Genomic DNA, 17,340 nt, shown 5'->3' with positions numbered 1-17,340 from the left:
TTTTTTAAAGGTCACTGCACCCACAAGTGATACTTTAATTCTTAAAAAGTTGGATCTCCCCATTAAAATCTCTGGCAGAAGCCCACCATTGTTTGAACTAGCTCCTCCTTTTAGCTTCTGTGTATAATAAAAAAAAATCTAGCAGGGGTGGGGGAAACCCCTAATAATGGGCCCTGCAGGTGTGCAGACCCCCAGAAACTCGGCATAGGTATGGTGAAAACCCTCCATAATGGGGAAAAAAGTTGGTGCCCAGGCCAGGAACCTCAAAGCAGGGATGATGAGAACCTCTCATAATGCAGGTGTGTGGACATGCAAACAAAGCCTCGGTTTACACTATACACCGCATATGAATCCCATAGGAACCGAACCACATTTCACATGCAATTCAGTGTGGTGTGATTTGAGCCCATTCATTTTGAATGGGCTCAAATTGGACCGCTTTGCACCAAAGTCGTGCATGCACCAATTTTGCAATCGGATTGGATGGTCGTTTTGTACCATGCGATCCAAAGTAGTCAAGCGCACTGTGTTTTTCCACCTGCATTTGGGGTGTTAAGGTTGCACTGACACCCGCTGCAGATTGCAAGGGCAGTGCGATTTGAATGTGGTGCAGGAAATACACACAGATCGCTGGTTTCTCGCACTGCATTCTAGTGTAACACTAGGGATGATTGGTGTACCGCTGGAGTCACTACTATGCAGTTTTAGTGCTTTTTGTATTTTGCAGATTTGCACTACGGTCCATTTAACATGGTTCCCTACGGGGAACACGTTCTGTAGTGCAAACCTGCAAAATACAAAAATCACTAAAAGTGGCTAGTTGTGACTCAGGCCTTAGGCCTGGTTCACACCTATTTCATGTTTTTCAATACACGTTTTTGATCCATTGAAGTCCATGGAATCAAAAACCGGGAAAAAAAGTACCTGGCCCTTGAAATGCACAGATGTGAACATGATCCATAGAAAACCATGTTAAATGGACTGTAGTGTGTTTCTGCAAAACGAAAAATGCACAAAAAAAATGCATAGGTGAGAACCAGGCCTTAATGGGCACAGTAGGTGTGCAGAGCCAGCAACTTGGTGCAGGGATTGTGGGAACCCAGGATCTCTATGCATGCATTTTGCCAAAAGACTCCGACTCCACATTGTCTACCAAAACTAAAATGTTAGTTTTAAGATGTGCATTCTATACTGATCATCTCCCTCCCTGTTATATATAAGGAAAGATTGTTAGGAACTTAGGGCCAGATTCACAGCTGAGATACGACAGAGTATCTCAGATACTCCGTCGTATCTCTCAGAGTATCTATGCGACTGATTCATAGAATCAGTTACGCATAGATAGCCCTTAGATCCGACAGGTGTAATTGTTTTACACTGTCGGATCTTAGGATGCAATACCGCGGCCGCCGCTGGGGGGAGTTTGCGTCGTAAACCAGCGTCGGGTATGCAAATTAGGAGTTACGACGATCCACGACGGATTTTCGCGTTCGCTACGTCGTCGGTAGTCAAGTTTCCCGTCGCAATTTTAGTCGTTATTTGACCTGCCTTAACTTTACACAGCAATCGTATTGCTGTATAAAGTATGGCCGTCGTTCCCGCGTCGAAATTTAAAAATGAACGTCGTTTGCGTAAGCCGCCCGGGAATACGGAATTACGCTACGCGCGTCGCCGTTCGAAAAAATGATGTCACTGCACGCAAAGCGCGATGGGAATTGCGAAACGGAGCATGCGCAGTAGGTCCGGCGCGGGAGCGCACCTAATTTTAATGGCACACGCCCATTTAAATTACGCGGGCTTACGCCGGAGGCCGCCCGCGTAGGTTTTCATTGCAAGTGCTCTGTGAATCAGGCACTTGCGATGAAAACTTGCGGCGGTGTAACGTATCTACGATCCGTTACGCCGCCGCAGTTCTATGTGAATCTGGCCCTTGGTATCCTTCATAGTTCTGAAAGTGCTGGACCTAAAGCTGGACATAATCTTTAAAGTGGATGTAAACCTTAATTTTTTTTTATTTGATGCCACAATGTTCAGTATAAGATTTCCTATAATCTGTGCCCAGTCTTGCCACACAGAGTTAATCCAGCTCTGAGCAATCCTCTTTTATTGTTCAGTGAAATAAAACAGACTTGCAGAGAAAAACCTTAGTCCGTTCCGCCCCCTGGCTGTGAGTGACAGGTTATTTACATATCTCATGCACTAGCCTGGAGACAGGCATTATTTTTTAATTCCCCCCCCCTACTCCTTTTCTGAAATCATGGTGGTAACTTTTCTGGATTTTGACTGGATGTTGGTGATCATAGCAGAATTTAGTGTAAGGAATACACAGGAGAAAATGCATGTTGCCAAGGGGAGTGTAGATGTGGGCGGGAAGTCTACTGACATCACAACTCCACCCACAGAGCTCCAGACAACAGACCCACCCACAGAATCTGCAGTTTTTCAGTTCTTATAACAGGCAGAGGGGAGACATTTGACAGGTAAGGATACATGCAGGAGGCATCTATATCCTTATAGATCAGCACTATGGCAGTAGTTTAGAGAGGATGAGAGTGGCTTTACATCCACTTTATTCTGTGCATATTTTGCTCAGTGGGTGGTCCTGCCGACTCAAGTGGCTCTGTTTCACAAAAGTCAATCGTTCAGCTTTTGTAGGAGTCGACTGGAAATTATTTAGATGAGCAGCAGCTACTTCCAGTTAGATGCAGCCACTGTTCGGGTATTCTGGTTGTCCGCGATTGCTGCAGCAGCATAAGATTTGAACATCCATGCTGTATAGTATATAGCTTGGATTTTGGAGGCAACACTTATGCACTTTCGCACTTGTTTATGCGTGTTTGGCATTAATGTATATATAATATTCTGGACAGTAGAATTTTTCTGGCAATTAGAATGCAATAACCTGCGCATTTATGTGTATTTGTGCTTTTTTTTATGCTCAAACTCTCCTCTCCTGAACACGACTTTGGTGGGTTGTTTTCTTCTGCCTCTAAACGCTCCTCTCTCTAAAAACCTGTAAACGCCTATGTGAGACATAGGCTGACATTGAGGGGCGTTTAGAGGCAAAGAAAAAAAAACTCAAACACCCGTAAAATAGGCGTTTTTAAAGTGGAGTTCCACAAAGAAATTTTTTTTAGACAAAAAATCCCCCAAAAAATGAAAAAAAAATTAAATTAAATTTATACTCACCCGAAATACCTGTTGCTATGCGGAAGTCCGTAATCTGCCTCTTCCGTAACCACGATCTTCTTCTTCATCCTCTTCTAGTGAATGGAGCACGCTGCTTACTGGGAACTGTGTGTAATCCCAGAGAGCAGCCGCCCATTCACAAGTCGGCGCGAGACTCGCGCATGCGCAGTAGGAAATAACAGTGAAGCCATAAGGCCTGTTTCCCTTAGTGTGAATGGCCGCGCAGGACCTGCACCGATCGAGGGATCGGCAACGGGGGGCCATCAGCGCGGGCGAGTAGGACAGGTAAGTGTCCTTATTAAAAGTCAGCAGCTACACTGTTAGTAGCTGCTGACTTTAAAAAAATAATAATAATTGCGGGTGGAATCCCTCTTTTAAGCTGCAGCATGCATGAGGCCAAATAGTTATGATGTTCTCTGGAAATATATATTGAACTATATAATATGCTGTAAAAACATATACTATATCAGGGTTTGACAAATTTGCTTGGAATCTAGGAGCCAGCTAAAAAAGTTAGGAGCCAGAAAACACGCCCCGTCCCGCCAAGCTCGCGCGCAGAAGCGAACACATACGTGAGTAGCGCCCGCATATGTAATCGGTATTCAAACCACACATGTGAGGTATCGCAACGATCGTTGGAGTGAGAGCAATAATTCTAGCCCTAGACCTCCTCTGTAACTCAAAACATGCAACCTGTAGAATTTTTAAACGTCGCCTATGGAGATGTTAAAGGGTAAAAGTTTGTCGCCATTCCACGAGCGGACGCAATTTTGAAGCGTGACATGTTAGGTATCAATTTACTCAGCGTAACATTATCTTTCACTGTGAAGAAAACACATTAGAACTGCTGTTTTACTTGTAATGCCAACGGCCACCACCAGGTGGCGCCAGGTCACAGAGGAAAGCTTGGGCCTTCACAAGGCTGCAAAGCCGTGGCCTCAATTAACGGTCGTCGCGGGCCCGCCGCGATCGCGAGGTGGGGGTGCACGGAGAAACGGGATCCTGTGCCTCTTTTACCGGCCGGCGCAGGCGCCAGGTCACAATTTCTTGTCGCAATTGCGACCGGGGGCCCAGATTTTGTCGAGCCCTGTACTATATACATGAGATGTTTATGCTTTTTTTTATGCTTTTTAGAATATATTTTAGATTGTTTGCTCCCACGAGCAAAGCCCTCCTAACCTCCTGTATTGAATTCTATTGCAACTGCTCTGTCTCCCCATATTTTGCAAAGCTCTGCACAAACTGTTGGTGCTATAAAAATCATCCTGTAAAATATTTACAGTGGGGAATATAATTATTTAAGCAGATTTTGTAAGTTTGTCCATTTACAAAGAAATAAAGGGTCTATCATTTTTATCATAGGTGTATTTTAATGGCTGAGACAGAATATCAACCAAAAATCCAGACAAAACACATGATACAAATGTTATAAATGAATTGCAGTTCAGTGAGTAAAATAAGTACAGTATTTGATCCCCTACCAACCAATAATAATTCTGGCTCCCGCAGACTGGCTACAGTAGGTGCTCATGTGGTACACAGATTAGTCCTGTCAATATAAGAAGGTTCTCCTAACACAACTTGTTATGTGTATAAAAGACAATCTGTCCACAGAATCTCTTTCTTCCATTCAAACCCACCATCATGGGCCAAGTCCAAAGAGCTGGCAAAGGACGCCAGGGACAAGACTGTAGACCTGCACAAGGCTGGAAAGGGCTACAAGACCATCAGCAAGAAGCTTGGAAGAAGGAGACAACTGTTGGAACGTTCAATCACAAATGAAGAAATACAAAATACCCATCATTCGCCCTCAGGCTGGAGCTCCATGCTAGATTTCCCCTCATGGGGTGAGGATGATCATGAGAAAAGTGAGGAATACGCCCAGAACTACATGGGAGGAGCTTGTGAATGATCTCAAGACAGTTGGGACCACAGTCACCAAACAAAACCATTGGTAACAATACGCCGCCATCGATTGAAATCCTACAGTGCCCACAAGGTCCCCTCCCTCAGGAAGACACATATACATGCCCGTCTGAAATTGCCAATAAACATCTAAATGATTCAGAGAAGGATCGGGAGAAAGTGCTGTGATCAGATGAGACCAAAATTAAGCTCTTTGGCATTAACTCGACTCGTCGTGTTCGGAGGACAAAAAATGCTGACTATGACGCTAAGAACGCCATCCCTACAGTCAAGCACGAGGGTAGAAACATTATGCTTTGGGGCTGTTTCTCTCTGCTACACGCCAACTTTGCCACATTGAGGGGCCAATGGACAGGGCCATGTATTCTAAAATCTTGGAGGAGAACCTTCTTCCCTCGGGAACTATATGTTGAGCTAGTTTTCAATTGTCATTGGGTCCAATGCTCTACCCTCACACCTTATTTAATGAGAAAACCTCATCCGTGTGGGGAAACTCCTGACTGACAACTGTACTTTTGCCTATTTCTTATTTTGGTATGGGTTTTGCAGACAAAATAATTATACTGGAAATGAGTGTTGAAATAGCTGAGACAATCTCAGAATAAAGTTGGGGGTGGATTGGGTTCCTGTACACTGTTCATAACGATTACAGGAAGCCATGAGGTCTATGTAGGAGGTTGGACTCTGCTGGGGTTTTCACGGGTGGGATAATGAGAGTCATTAAAGTGATTGGTAAAGGCTCACTCCAATAATTCTACCACATTACCCGGTTCCATATTTGGGGTGTAACACGGTGCCAAACCACCTTGGTATGGACCAGCAGCTGCAGAACGAGTCTGCAAGAGTTTGTGCGTTACACGCATGGTGCAATGCTTTGCAAGCTCTTATGCGAAAAAGCGAATAAGCTATTTTTTTTCCTGCAAATATAGATGTATTCATTTTTATTTCTCTATTGTGCAAAAGGTGGACTCCGCCTTTAAAACACACAAACTGCTCTGTTTCACATTCTCTATATGACTTGAGCAACTCTTTTACTTATCCTTAGGCTACATGGAAGTATTGCAATGATGTCATCAGTTTTTAGGGTGAATGGATAGGCTGCATTCTCAGTGATGTCACTGGTCTCTGGTGAATGGATAGGCTGCATGCTCAGTGATGTCACTGGTCTCTAGTGAATGGATAGGCTGCATTCTCAGTGATGTCACTGGTCTTTAGTGAATGGATAGGCTGCATTCTCAGTGATGTCACTGGTCTCTGGTGAATGGATAGGCTGCATTCTCAGTGATGTCACTGGTCTCTAGTGAATGGATAGGCTGCATTCTCAGTGATGTCACTGGTCTCTGGTGAATGGGTAGGCTGCATGCTCAGTGATGTCACTGGTCTCTGGTGAATGGGTAGGCTGCATGCTCAGTGATGTCACCGGTCTCTAGTGAATGGATAGGCTGCATTCTCAGTGATGTCACTGGTCTCTAGTGAATTGATAGGCTGCATTCTCAGTGATGTCACTGGTCCCTAGAGAATGGGTAGGCTGCATTCTCAGTGATGTCACTGGTCTCTAGTAAGTGGATAGGCCGCATTCTCAGTGATGTCACTGGTGAATGGATAGGCTGCATTCTCAGTGAGGTCACTGGTTTCTTGTGAATGGATAGGCTGCATTCTCAGTGATGTCACTGGTTTCTAGTGAATGGACAGGCTGCATTCTCAGTGATGTCACTGGTCTCTGGTGAATGGATAGGCTGCATTCTCAGTGATGTCACTGGTCTCTAGTGAATGGATAGGCTGCATTCTCAGTGATGTCACTGGTCTCTAGTGAATGGATAGGCTGGGTTCTCTTGTTTATGAAGCATCTTGGTACCATGGGTGAGCTCTAGTGATGAAAACCACACATTCATAAAAACATTAAGTTGCTTTGTATTTTATTCATGTCAATGGTGCTCCTGGCAGCCAATAATGTGTGTGTGTTTTTTTTTTAATACCAGATCAAAGCTGTGGAACCAAAGAGCAAGAATTGTGTCACCCTGGCTGGCACAGGAAAAGCCGGTAACTCCATCGGTCCCAGTTTTGAGCAGACATCTTTTAATGAGCCAGGCGGTCTCTGTGTTGGTGGTGACGGCCATTTGTTGTATGTTGCGGACACCAATAATCACCAAATCAAGGTTTTGGATGTGGAAACCAAGATGGTCTCTGTGGTAAGTTAAGTTCTGGGTTCTAAGATGCCATAGATGGTGGAGAGCAGTTGCGGGGGCAACCAGCTGGCCCAAGTTTTGGATGAGTGTGTCCACAGAACACCGTCTACTAGTCATTTCCTCGTTTGTTTCTTCCAGCAAATGCCAGTGGAACGCACAGATCTCTTATGAATCCTGTGCATAGGAGACCAGCAGTGCTGGGTCAAATGTACTGAGAAGGCCTTCAACAAGATTTTGGAGTGTGCCTGTGGGAATATACACTATTTTGCCAAAAGTATTGGGGCGCCTGCCTTTACACGCACATGAACTTTAATGGCATCCCACTGAACCCTACGGACTAAGACTGGGATGCCATTAAAGTTTGTTCGTGTGTGTGTGTGTGTATATATATATATATATATATATATATATATATATATATATATATATATATATATAATGCAGGTGTCTCAATACTTTTGGTAATATAGGGCCAGATTCACGTACATTTCCGCCGGTGTAACGTAAGCCATTTACGTTACACCGCCGCAAGTTTTCAGGTTTAGTGCCCGATCCACAAAGCACCTACCTGGAAACTTGCGGCGGTGTATCGTAAATGCGTCCGGCGCAAGGCGGGCCAAATCGAATGGGCGGGTAACATTTAAATTAGGCGCGCGCCTGCGCCAGACCTACTGCGCATGCTCCGTTTCCTAACTCCCGCCGTGCTTTGCGGGAAGTGACGTCATTTTTTCGAACGGCGACGCGCGTAGCGTACTTCCGTATTCCCGGACGGCTTACGCAAACGACGTTAAATTTTGAATTTCGACGCGGGAACGACGGCCATACTTTAGACAGCAATACGCTTGCTGACTAAAGTTAGGGCACCAAAAACGACGACTAACTTTGCTACGGGAAACTAGACTAGCGGCGACGTAGCGAACGCGAAAAAACATTGTGGATCGCCGTAACTGCTAATTTGCATACCCGACGCTGGTTTACGACGCAAACTCCCCCCAGCGGCGGCCGAGGTACTGCATCCTAAGATCCGACAGTGTAAAACAATTACACCTGTCGGATCTTAGGGATATCTATGCGTAACTGATTCTATGAATCAGTCGCATATATAGAAACAGAGATACGACGGCGTATCAGGAGATACGCCGTCGTATTTCTTTGTGAATCTGGCCCATAGTGTATGTCTGTTTGTGAGGTCAGGTACTGATGCTGTAATGAGAAGACCTGGCTCACAATCCACATTCAAATTCATTCCAAAGGTGTCCAGTAGGGTGGAAGTCAGCGCTGTGTGCGGGCCACTCAAGTTCTTCCACACCAAACTGGTCAAACCATGTCTTTATGGACTGGGGCAGGGGCAAAGTCACACTGAAACAGAAAAGAGCTTTTACAAAACAGTTTCTTCAAGGTTGAAGGGTCACAATTGTCTAAAATGTATTTGTCTGCTCTATTACAGTACCCTTCACTGGACACACCTGAACTTAAAGTGGAGTTCCGCTCTTTTTTTTTTTCCTAACAAATCTTAAAATAAATAAAAACAAATGTAAAATATATTTTTTTTATACTCGCCTGAAAGGGCTGTTGCTATGCGGAAGTAGGTCTTCTGCCTCTTCTTTCACGGCGGTGGATCTTCTGGCTCATCCTCCATTGCGGTGTCTTCTGGTGAATGAGCTGTGCCAGGAGGCAGCCGCCCATTCACAAAGTGTCACGCATGCGCAGTAGGAAACAGGCAGTGAAGCCGGAATGCTGCATACACATGACCGTTTTTCGGGTTGTAAAAAATTACATTTTTTTTTTTAATGTCATTAAAAACGATCGTGTGTAGGCTCCAGAGCATTTTTCACGATGTAAAAAATGGGCAATAATAATTTCGAACATGCTCTAATTTTTCACATCGTTTTTAACGTTGTCGTTTTTTACGTTGTAAAAAATGGTCGTGTGTAGGCTTTAACGACGTGAATAAAACGTGCATGCTTAGAAGCAAGTTATGAGATGGGAGCGCTCGTTCTGGTAAAATTAGCGTTCGTAATGGAGTAAGCACATTCATCACGCTGTGACAGACTAAAGGGCAAATGGTCTTTTACTAACACTAAATCAGAAAAATCAGCCCCAAGGGTGGCGCTATCCGCATGGAACTTCCCCTTTATAGTGCCGTTGTACAAGTTGTACGTCACTGCGCTTTGCTAGAGCTTTTTTTTTTGTTCACGATCGTGTGTATGCAAGGCCGTTTTAATGATCAGGTTGAAAAAAACGTGTTTTTTTTTTTTAGACCCTTAAAAACTTCATTTTTTACAACCCGAAAAACGGTCTTGTGTACGCGGCATAAAGCTTAGTAAGAATGGAGATGCCAGGACAGAGCGATCTGCCCACCGCTGCAAAAATTCAAAGCCACCAGCTACACATAATGCTGCTGACTTTTAATAATAGGACATTTACCTGTCCTGGAGTCCAGCGATGTCAGCACTAATACATTTTAGTCGACTAAAACTAAAACAATTCAAATGACTAAAATACGACTAAAACTAAAAAGCCATTTTAGTCAAAAGACTAAGACTAAAACTAAATTGAAATTTGACTTCAAAATGAACACTGGTCTGTAGTGCATATTCATACCTCAATACCATAAATAATAAACATATTAGATTTTTCAGCAGTATATAATGAGTTTGGAAATTGTAGAGACATGTTAAAAAATCCATTACAATTTAATTACACCCATTAGATTTTAGTTGTCTAAAATGTACTGGAGATTTAGGCGACTAAATACAACTAAAACTAAAACAACTGCCGGAGACGAAAATGGGACTGAAACTAAAATGCAATTTTAGTCCTAAGACTAATGCCGCGTACACACGGTCGTTTTCTGCGATGTAAAAAAACGACGTTTTTAAAAACGTCAATTTAATTGATCGTGTGTGGGAGAAAACGATGTTTTATGTCTTCTAAAAAACGACACCAAAAAATTGAAGCATGCTTCAATTTTATGTGTCGTTTTTCAAAACGTCGTTTTTGACTTCACAGAAATTGACCGTGTGTGGCAAAAAACGACGTTTCAAACGACGTTTTTACACCCGCGCATGCCCAGAAGCTAGTTATGAAGCGAGCTTCAATGGAAAAACGTGGTGAACGTAACCTCGCTTTGCTAGAGCACTGTGAAAAAACGATGGTGTGTAGGCAACATCGTTTTTGAAAAGTGTCGTTTTAAAAACGTCGTTTTTTACTTCACAGAAAACGTCGTTTTTTTACATCGCAGAAAACGACCGTGTGTACGCGGCATAATGCCCCGTACACACGATCACTTTTTGTCATAAAAAAAAAAAAGCTAATTTTTTATCATGAAAAAAACAAAATTTTTCCAACATCATCATTTAAAAATGCCCACACACCATCGTTTTTGAAAAATTATGAACAAAGCGCGGTGACGTACAACATGTACAACGGCACTCTAAAGGGGAAGTTCTATTCGCCTTTGGGCTGCTTTTAGCTGATTAGCTTGTTAGTAAAAGACGATTCGCGCTTTTCTGTCTGTTACAGCGTGATGAATGTGCTTACTCCATTATGAACGATAGTTTTACCTGAAAGCGGGGGTTCACCCTATATAAAAAAAAAAAAAAGAGCCGAGACCTACTCCGGCTGTCTTCGGGGAGCGTGACGTGCCAGAGCCGGCCGTCAATCACCCTCCCTCTTGCTAGGAACGCCCATTCCCCGCGGCAGACGGAATCGTCAATGCACGATATAACCGTGAGTACCGGGATAAAAAAATTAAGACCGGCATAGTGTAGCTCGCGCTACTATGCCGGATTTTATGCTGCATTGTTCTTAAGGAGGGTGAACTACCGCTTGAACGAGCGCTCCCGTCTCATAACTTGCTTCTGGGCATGTGCGGGTTTAAAACGTCGTTTTTGCCCACACACGATCATTTTTAACAACACGAAAAATGACATAAAAAATGCAGCATTTTTTTTTGTCGTTTTTCAGAAGACGGAAAACAATGTGAAGCCCACACACGATCATTTTAAATGACATTTTTTTTCATGACAAAAAGTGATCGTGTGTACGGGGCATTATGCCGCGTACACACGATCATTTTTCGGCATTTAAAAAACAACGTTTTTAAAAAATGTCATTTAAAATGATGGTGTGTGGGCTTCACATCATTTTTCGGGTTCTGAAAAACGACAAAAAAAAAAATTCGAACATGCTGCATTTTTTAACGACGTTTTAAACGATGTTGTTTTTCGGGTTGTAAAAAATGATCGTGTGTGGGCTAAAACGACGTTAAAAACCCGGGCATGCTTAGAAGCAAGTTATGAGACGGGAGCGCTCGTTCTGGTAAAACTAGCGTTCGTAATGGAGTAAGCACATTCATCGCGCTGTAACAGACTGAAAAGCGCAAATCGTCTTTTACTAACAAGGAATCAGCTAAAAGCAGCCCCAAGGGTGGCGTCATCCGCATGGAGCTTCCCCTTTATAGTGCCGTCGTACATGTTGTACGTCACCGCGCTTTGCTAGAGCATTTTTTTTTAACGATCGTGTGTGGGCAACGTCGTTTTAATGATGAAGTTGGAAAAATCGTTTTTTCTAGAGGCTGAAAAACGTTGTTTTTTACAAGCCGAAATATGATCGTGTGTACGCGGCATAAGACTAAAACTAGATCGAAATTTGCTGCCAAAATTAACAGTGGTCGGCACCGCAGCTAATGTTTCCATGAACTGTCGGGTGCTGCTGCCGCCATTGCGGGTAAGGGAACCCAGCAGTGTAGCATTACGGCTTCACGCCAGGCCCCTACTGCGCATACGTGAGGCACCGCTGCGCTCTCCTACTGGCCCGGCCGCCGGGGGAGGGAGCCAAACTGCTGACATAATGCTCCACGGTTTGGACTCCCGGAAGTGGGGACGGGGGAGAAAAATGAGTGGAAGTTCCACTTTTGAGTGAAACTCCACTTTAATCATATGGTGGGGTGTCCACATACTTTTATCCATGAGATGGCATCCTTCCCTCTCGACAGAATTGCTCTTTGGGGGGTGGGTTTCAGTCGCTCTCCCTTTTCTGCACCCCCATGTATGACGTCACTAACATCCAGACCTGTTACACTGCATTTCATCCCGCAGTGATTGATATGGAGCTTCCATACCAGCAATGGTGGCTGCATTATTATTGGTTAATATTGAACTATGCGCATGTGTGGTTCAGCTGGCCCAGATCCCCAAAATAAAATAAATACCCCCTCCAGGTCATTTTTATTTCCTGCCAAGATTTTAGTAATCTTCAGTGCGGAGCTTTACTTGTGTTCTGGAGATTGTAAGATTGGCCAACTCTGCGTACTTGCTGAAATCTTTCCAAAGAAGTGCTAAACGGGAGCTTCTTGTAATTCTATCAATAAGCACCAGTAGTAAGTTGTAATAAGAAATTAGAAATATTATATCCCTGTAGGCGCGGGCTGTACGCCATGCTCCTCTTCCTCCCCCGCAGCTCCCTGGCCCCAATTACCATCACTTGGGAGTTTCTCTGTATCACAGGAGCAGTAAATTGACATTTACAGAACAGTGTCTGCAATGTCAATAAGAATTATGATGTAGCAACATTATTATTATTACATTGTAATTTGCTGGTTCAGTCAAAGCAGATCAAAGGGGGTGACCTTAGATTTGCCTATGCTGTCAGTAAAATCTCTGGGCATGAGCATACACAGAGCTCAACATTAAAAGCAAGCTGACAAGTTAAGAAAATAATTAAATAAACCCTAATTAACTCCTCCTCCTCTTTTTTTCTTAGATATTATTTTGCTGGCTATTGTTTTTTCTTGTTACTGTTCATCTTTGGACTTTTTATTTTAATTAGTTTTCTTAGTCAATTTTTTCCATTAAAAAAAATGCATTAAGTCTTTATTTAAAGCGATTTTAAAGTCAAATATATATAAAGTTTTAAATATAATTCATAGGCGTGAGCAGCTTATTGCTTTAGGATGTGCACCCCAAAGCTCAAACACACATGCGTGTGTATGTTTTTATATATATATATATATAATTAGATTGTGTAAAGTATTGAGAGGCCCGCTGTTACATGCAAGTTAAAGCGGATGTGCGGCCAAAAAAAAATATTAAAAGCCAGCAGCTACAAATACTGCAGCTGCTGACTTTTAATATTAGGAACTTACCTGTCCTGGAGTCCAGCGCCCTCCGCAGCAGAGGAAGAGCGATCGCTCGTCACTCTGCTGCCCCCCCCCGCCATCCACTGTGAGGGAACCAGGAAGTGAAGCGCTCCGGCTTCACTGCCTGGCTCCCTACGGCGCGAGTCGCGCTGCGCCCGCCGATTGGCTCCCGCTGTGTGCTGGGAGCCGAGTGTTCCCAGCACACAGCGGGGGGGGGGTGACGGGATGTGATGCAATGCCCGTCTTTTGCCCGTGAATGCTGGGCCGGAAGTGGGTGCAGATACCTGTCTTTAGACAGGTATCTGCACCCCCCTCCCCCCTGAAAGGTGTCAAATGTGACACCGGAGGGGGGAGGGATCCAATCAGCGCAAGTTCCACTTTAGGGTGGAGTTCCGCTTTAACCACTTGGCGCCCGCGCTATAGCCAAACGACGGCTACAGCAAGGACCCCAAATGCGACGCAGGTCATCACAGGTCCTGGCCCCTTACCACGGGAAAAAAAATGATAAAAATGTAATTTGGGTACAGTGTTGTATGACCGCGCAATTGTCATTCAAAGTGCGGCAGCGCTGAAAATTGGTCTGGGCAGGAGGGGGGTTTAAGTGCCCAGTAAGCAAGTGGTTAAAGGGGCTGTAAATTCTTCATGTTTTTTTCGCCTTATTGCATCCTATGCATTAAGGTGAAAAAACACCTTGCAGTGCCCGACCCCCCCAGCCCCCCTGTTTTACTTACCTGAGCCCCAAATTTCTGTGGGAGCGATCCCACCGCGCTCTCTGCATGGCTTCTCGGCTCTTCATTGGATAGATTGATAGTGCAGTCATTGGGTCCCGCTGCTGTCAATTAAATCTAATGACGCGGCCGCCGGGGGGCGGGGCCGAGTCATATACTCGGCGGCTATAGACGTGTATGACACGGGAGCGCGCCCTCAAGGTAACCCCCCTCGGGATAGAGCTTCCCAGAGGGGGTTATCCATTGCGGGGAGGAGCCACCGTGGGATCCCAGAACAGGAGGATTGGGGCCACTCTGTGCAAAACGAACTGCACAGGTAAGTATGACTCAACAAACCGCGGTCAAAACTTTTTTTAATTTTTTTTCGGTTTGCTACACTTTATTTCTGTAGACTAAATATAAAATAAAATCACTTTTACAGAACAATTTTGTAACTTGTTTGTACTAAAAAAAAATGAAATGTGTTACTTTCTATAAGTTAATGACTAAGGTTTCGCCAATTGATAGGCCCATTCCTGAAATGATCTGGTCCAAAAGAGATGTGCAGGAGCTGACGTAGCGACTCTATTGGCTAGATTCACAAAGAGTTACGCCGGCGTATCAGTAGATACGCCGTCGTAACTCGGAATCTAAGCCGTCGTATTTTTAAGTGTATTCTCAAACTGAGATACACTTAAACCTAGCTAAGATACGACGGCCTGCGCGGTCGTATCTTAGCTGTCTAGTTCCGCCGGCCGCTAGGGGCGTGAACGCTGATTTACACCTAGAATGCGTAAATCAGCGAGATACCTCCGATTCACGAACGTACGCTTGCCCGTCGCAGTAAAGTTACGCCGTTTCCGTAAGGCGATTCCCAGCGTAAAGTTAGTCGAACAAATAGCTGGACTAGTCAATGTTAAGTATGGCTGTCGTTCCCGCGTCGAAATTTGAAAAATTTTACATCGTTTGCGTCAGTCATCCGTGAATGGGGCTGGACGTAATTTAGGTTCACGTCAAAACCAATACGTCCTTGCGGCGTACTTTGGATCAATGCACACTGGGATATGTACACGGACGGAGCATGCACCGTTCATAAGAAACGTCAATCACGTCGGGTCACAAGTAATTTACATAAAACACGCCCCCTTATCCTCATTTGAATTAGGCGCGCTTCCCCCGGCCCATTTACGCTACGCCGCCGTAACTTAGGAGGCAAGTGCTTTGTGAATACAGCACTTGCCTCTCTGACTTACGGCGGTGTAGCGTAAATGCGATACGCTACACCGCTTCAAAGATGCGCCCAGCTACCTGAATCTAGCTATATATCTTTTTTTTACACTAGAGTTTTAAACTGGAGAGCCTCTTTACCAGTCTCCATCCGTCCTGCATTACTTCGCAGACACAGTTGGACGTTTTGTCCCAGTAGCCGTGTCTGACAACCGAATTATCCCCCTGCACAAGTTTTCTATTGGATTAGAGGCCGGCTGTGTGCCTATAACAAGAAAAACTTCAACAAAGAACACTTTGCTTTCTTTCATGTATACAGTAGGCGTCTTTACATCAATCTGACAAGCGGTAGAGAATTTAAGAGGTTACTTCTATTGCAGGACCTGCCAATTTAATAAGATCCATCAGTCATGAGATAAAAGACCTTCCTCTCCTCCCTCCCCCCCCCTTTTCCTCTCTGCAATTAGACCAGACACCCACACAGCGCATTGTACCATATGTACCTATACACTGGGTGCCGTACATACCGCAATATGCAAATACAATATCATGAACTCACCCAGTTATATATTTATTCATGTGGCTGTCAGCAAGACAATCGTTCTCTTTTGTTCCGTACAAATCTTCGTGCGCAGAAAACTGTCATCTTTGTAAACTCAAACAACTTTGAGGAAAACTCTGTAATCTTTACAAGCTGAAACAACTCGGAGGACTCCAGTTTACCGATGACTTGGCTTTGCAGATCGGAGTTTTGTTATGAGATCAGTGCGGTCGTTATAATTTACCAATTGCGAAAAGTCTGAGCTGAAGATTTTTTATGTTGATTCATTTATAGTTAAAGTGGATCTTCACCCTCTGCAGCAAGATCCCACCTCTATTCCTGTGCATAGATAGCAGTCTGCCTTTTTTTTCAGAAATTGTCCCCCCCCTAACACCCCAACACCACCAACCCCTTTGCATGTCTTTCACCCAGGCTAGTGGTCTCCAAACTTTGGCCCAAACCCTTTGCTTGTCTTTATCTGGCCCTTGGTACACTATTCCTCCTACTGACACCAACAATAGGATATTATTCCTCCCACAGCATCAATTCTTTCTCTGATACCATTAATGGGGCGCTATTCCTCCCGCGGACGCCAAGGGTTGGGCACTATTCCTCCCACGGACGCCAACCATTGGGCACTATTCCTCCCACGGACGCCAACCATTGGGCACTATTCCTCCCAAGGACGCCAACCATTGGGCACTATTCCTCCCACGGACGCCAACGATTGGGCACTATTCCTCCCACGGACGCCAGCGATTGGGCACTATTCCTCCCAACGGACGCCAGCGATTGGGCACTATTCCTCCCACGGACGCCAGCGATTGGGCACTATTCCTCCCAGGGACGCCAACGATTGGGCACTATTCCTCCCAGGGACGCCAACGATTGGGCACTATTCCTCCCAGGGACGCCAACGATTGGGCACTATTCCTCCCAGGGACGCCAACGATTGGGCACTATTCCTCCCAGGGACGCCAACGATTGGGCACTATTCCTCCCAGGGACGCCAACGATTGGGCACTATTCCTCCCAGGGACGCCAACGATTGGGCACTATTCCTCCCACGGACGCCAACGATTGGGCACTATTCCTCCCACGGACGCCAACGATTGGGCACTATTCCTCCCACTGACACCAAAGATTGGGTACTATTCCTCCTCCTCCAAACCAAAAGTTATGTGTAGTTTTTTTTTTTTTCACTGGACACAGTCCAGCCCCGCTGAAGTCTGGAGGACAGTAAATTGGCCCTTTGTTTAGAAAGTTTGGAGACCCCGACCTAGATGAATGACACGTCACATATCCCAGGAAGCAAAGCCTTCCATTCAGTAATGATTGAAGGGGGTGGGCCCAGCAGGGCGTCATCAAGAGGTAAGCTGGCTGATCCGGGGAACAGCTGGCAACCTCTTGGTGATATCACAG

The 17,340-nt window shown here is 44.8% G+C and overlaps 1 protein-coding gene across 2 annotated transcripts in view; it reads left to right on the top strand.

Annotated features, from left to right (window-relative positions):
- Positions 1-17,340, top strand: part of NHLRC2 (NHL repeat containing 2) — a 76,757-nt gene that overhangs the window by 48,228 nt on the left and 11,189 nt on the right. For both annotated transcript variants that reach the window (XM_040361573.1, XM_040361574.1), the window contains exon 9: positions 7,095-7,304. In XM_040361573.1, coding sequence (XP_040217507.1) covers positions 7,095-7,304 — 210 coding nt within the window. The remainder of the gene's footprint in view (positions 1-7,094; positions 7,305-17,340) is intronic.

This window comes from Rana temporaria, chromosome 8 (genome assembly GCF_905171775.1).
Source record: "Rana temporaria chromosome 8, aRanTem1.1, whole genome shotgun sequence".
In the NCBI taxonomy this organism is placed as follows: domain Eukaryota; kingdom Metazoa; phylum Chordata; class Amphibia; order Anura; family Ranidae; genus Rana; species Rana temporaria.
Note: the sequence above shows the minus strand (reverse complement) of the source record. Positions and strands in the feature narration are given on the sequence as shown.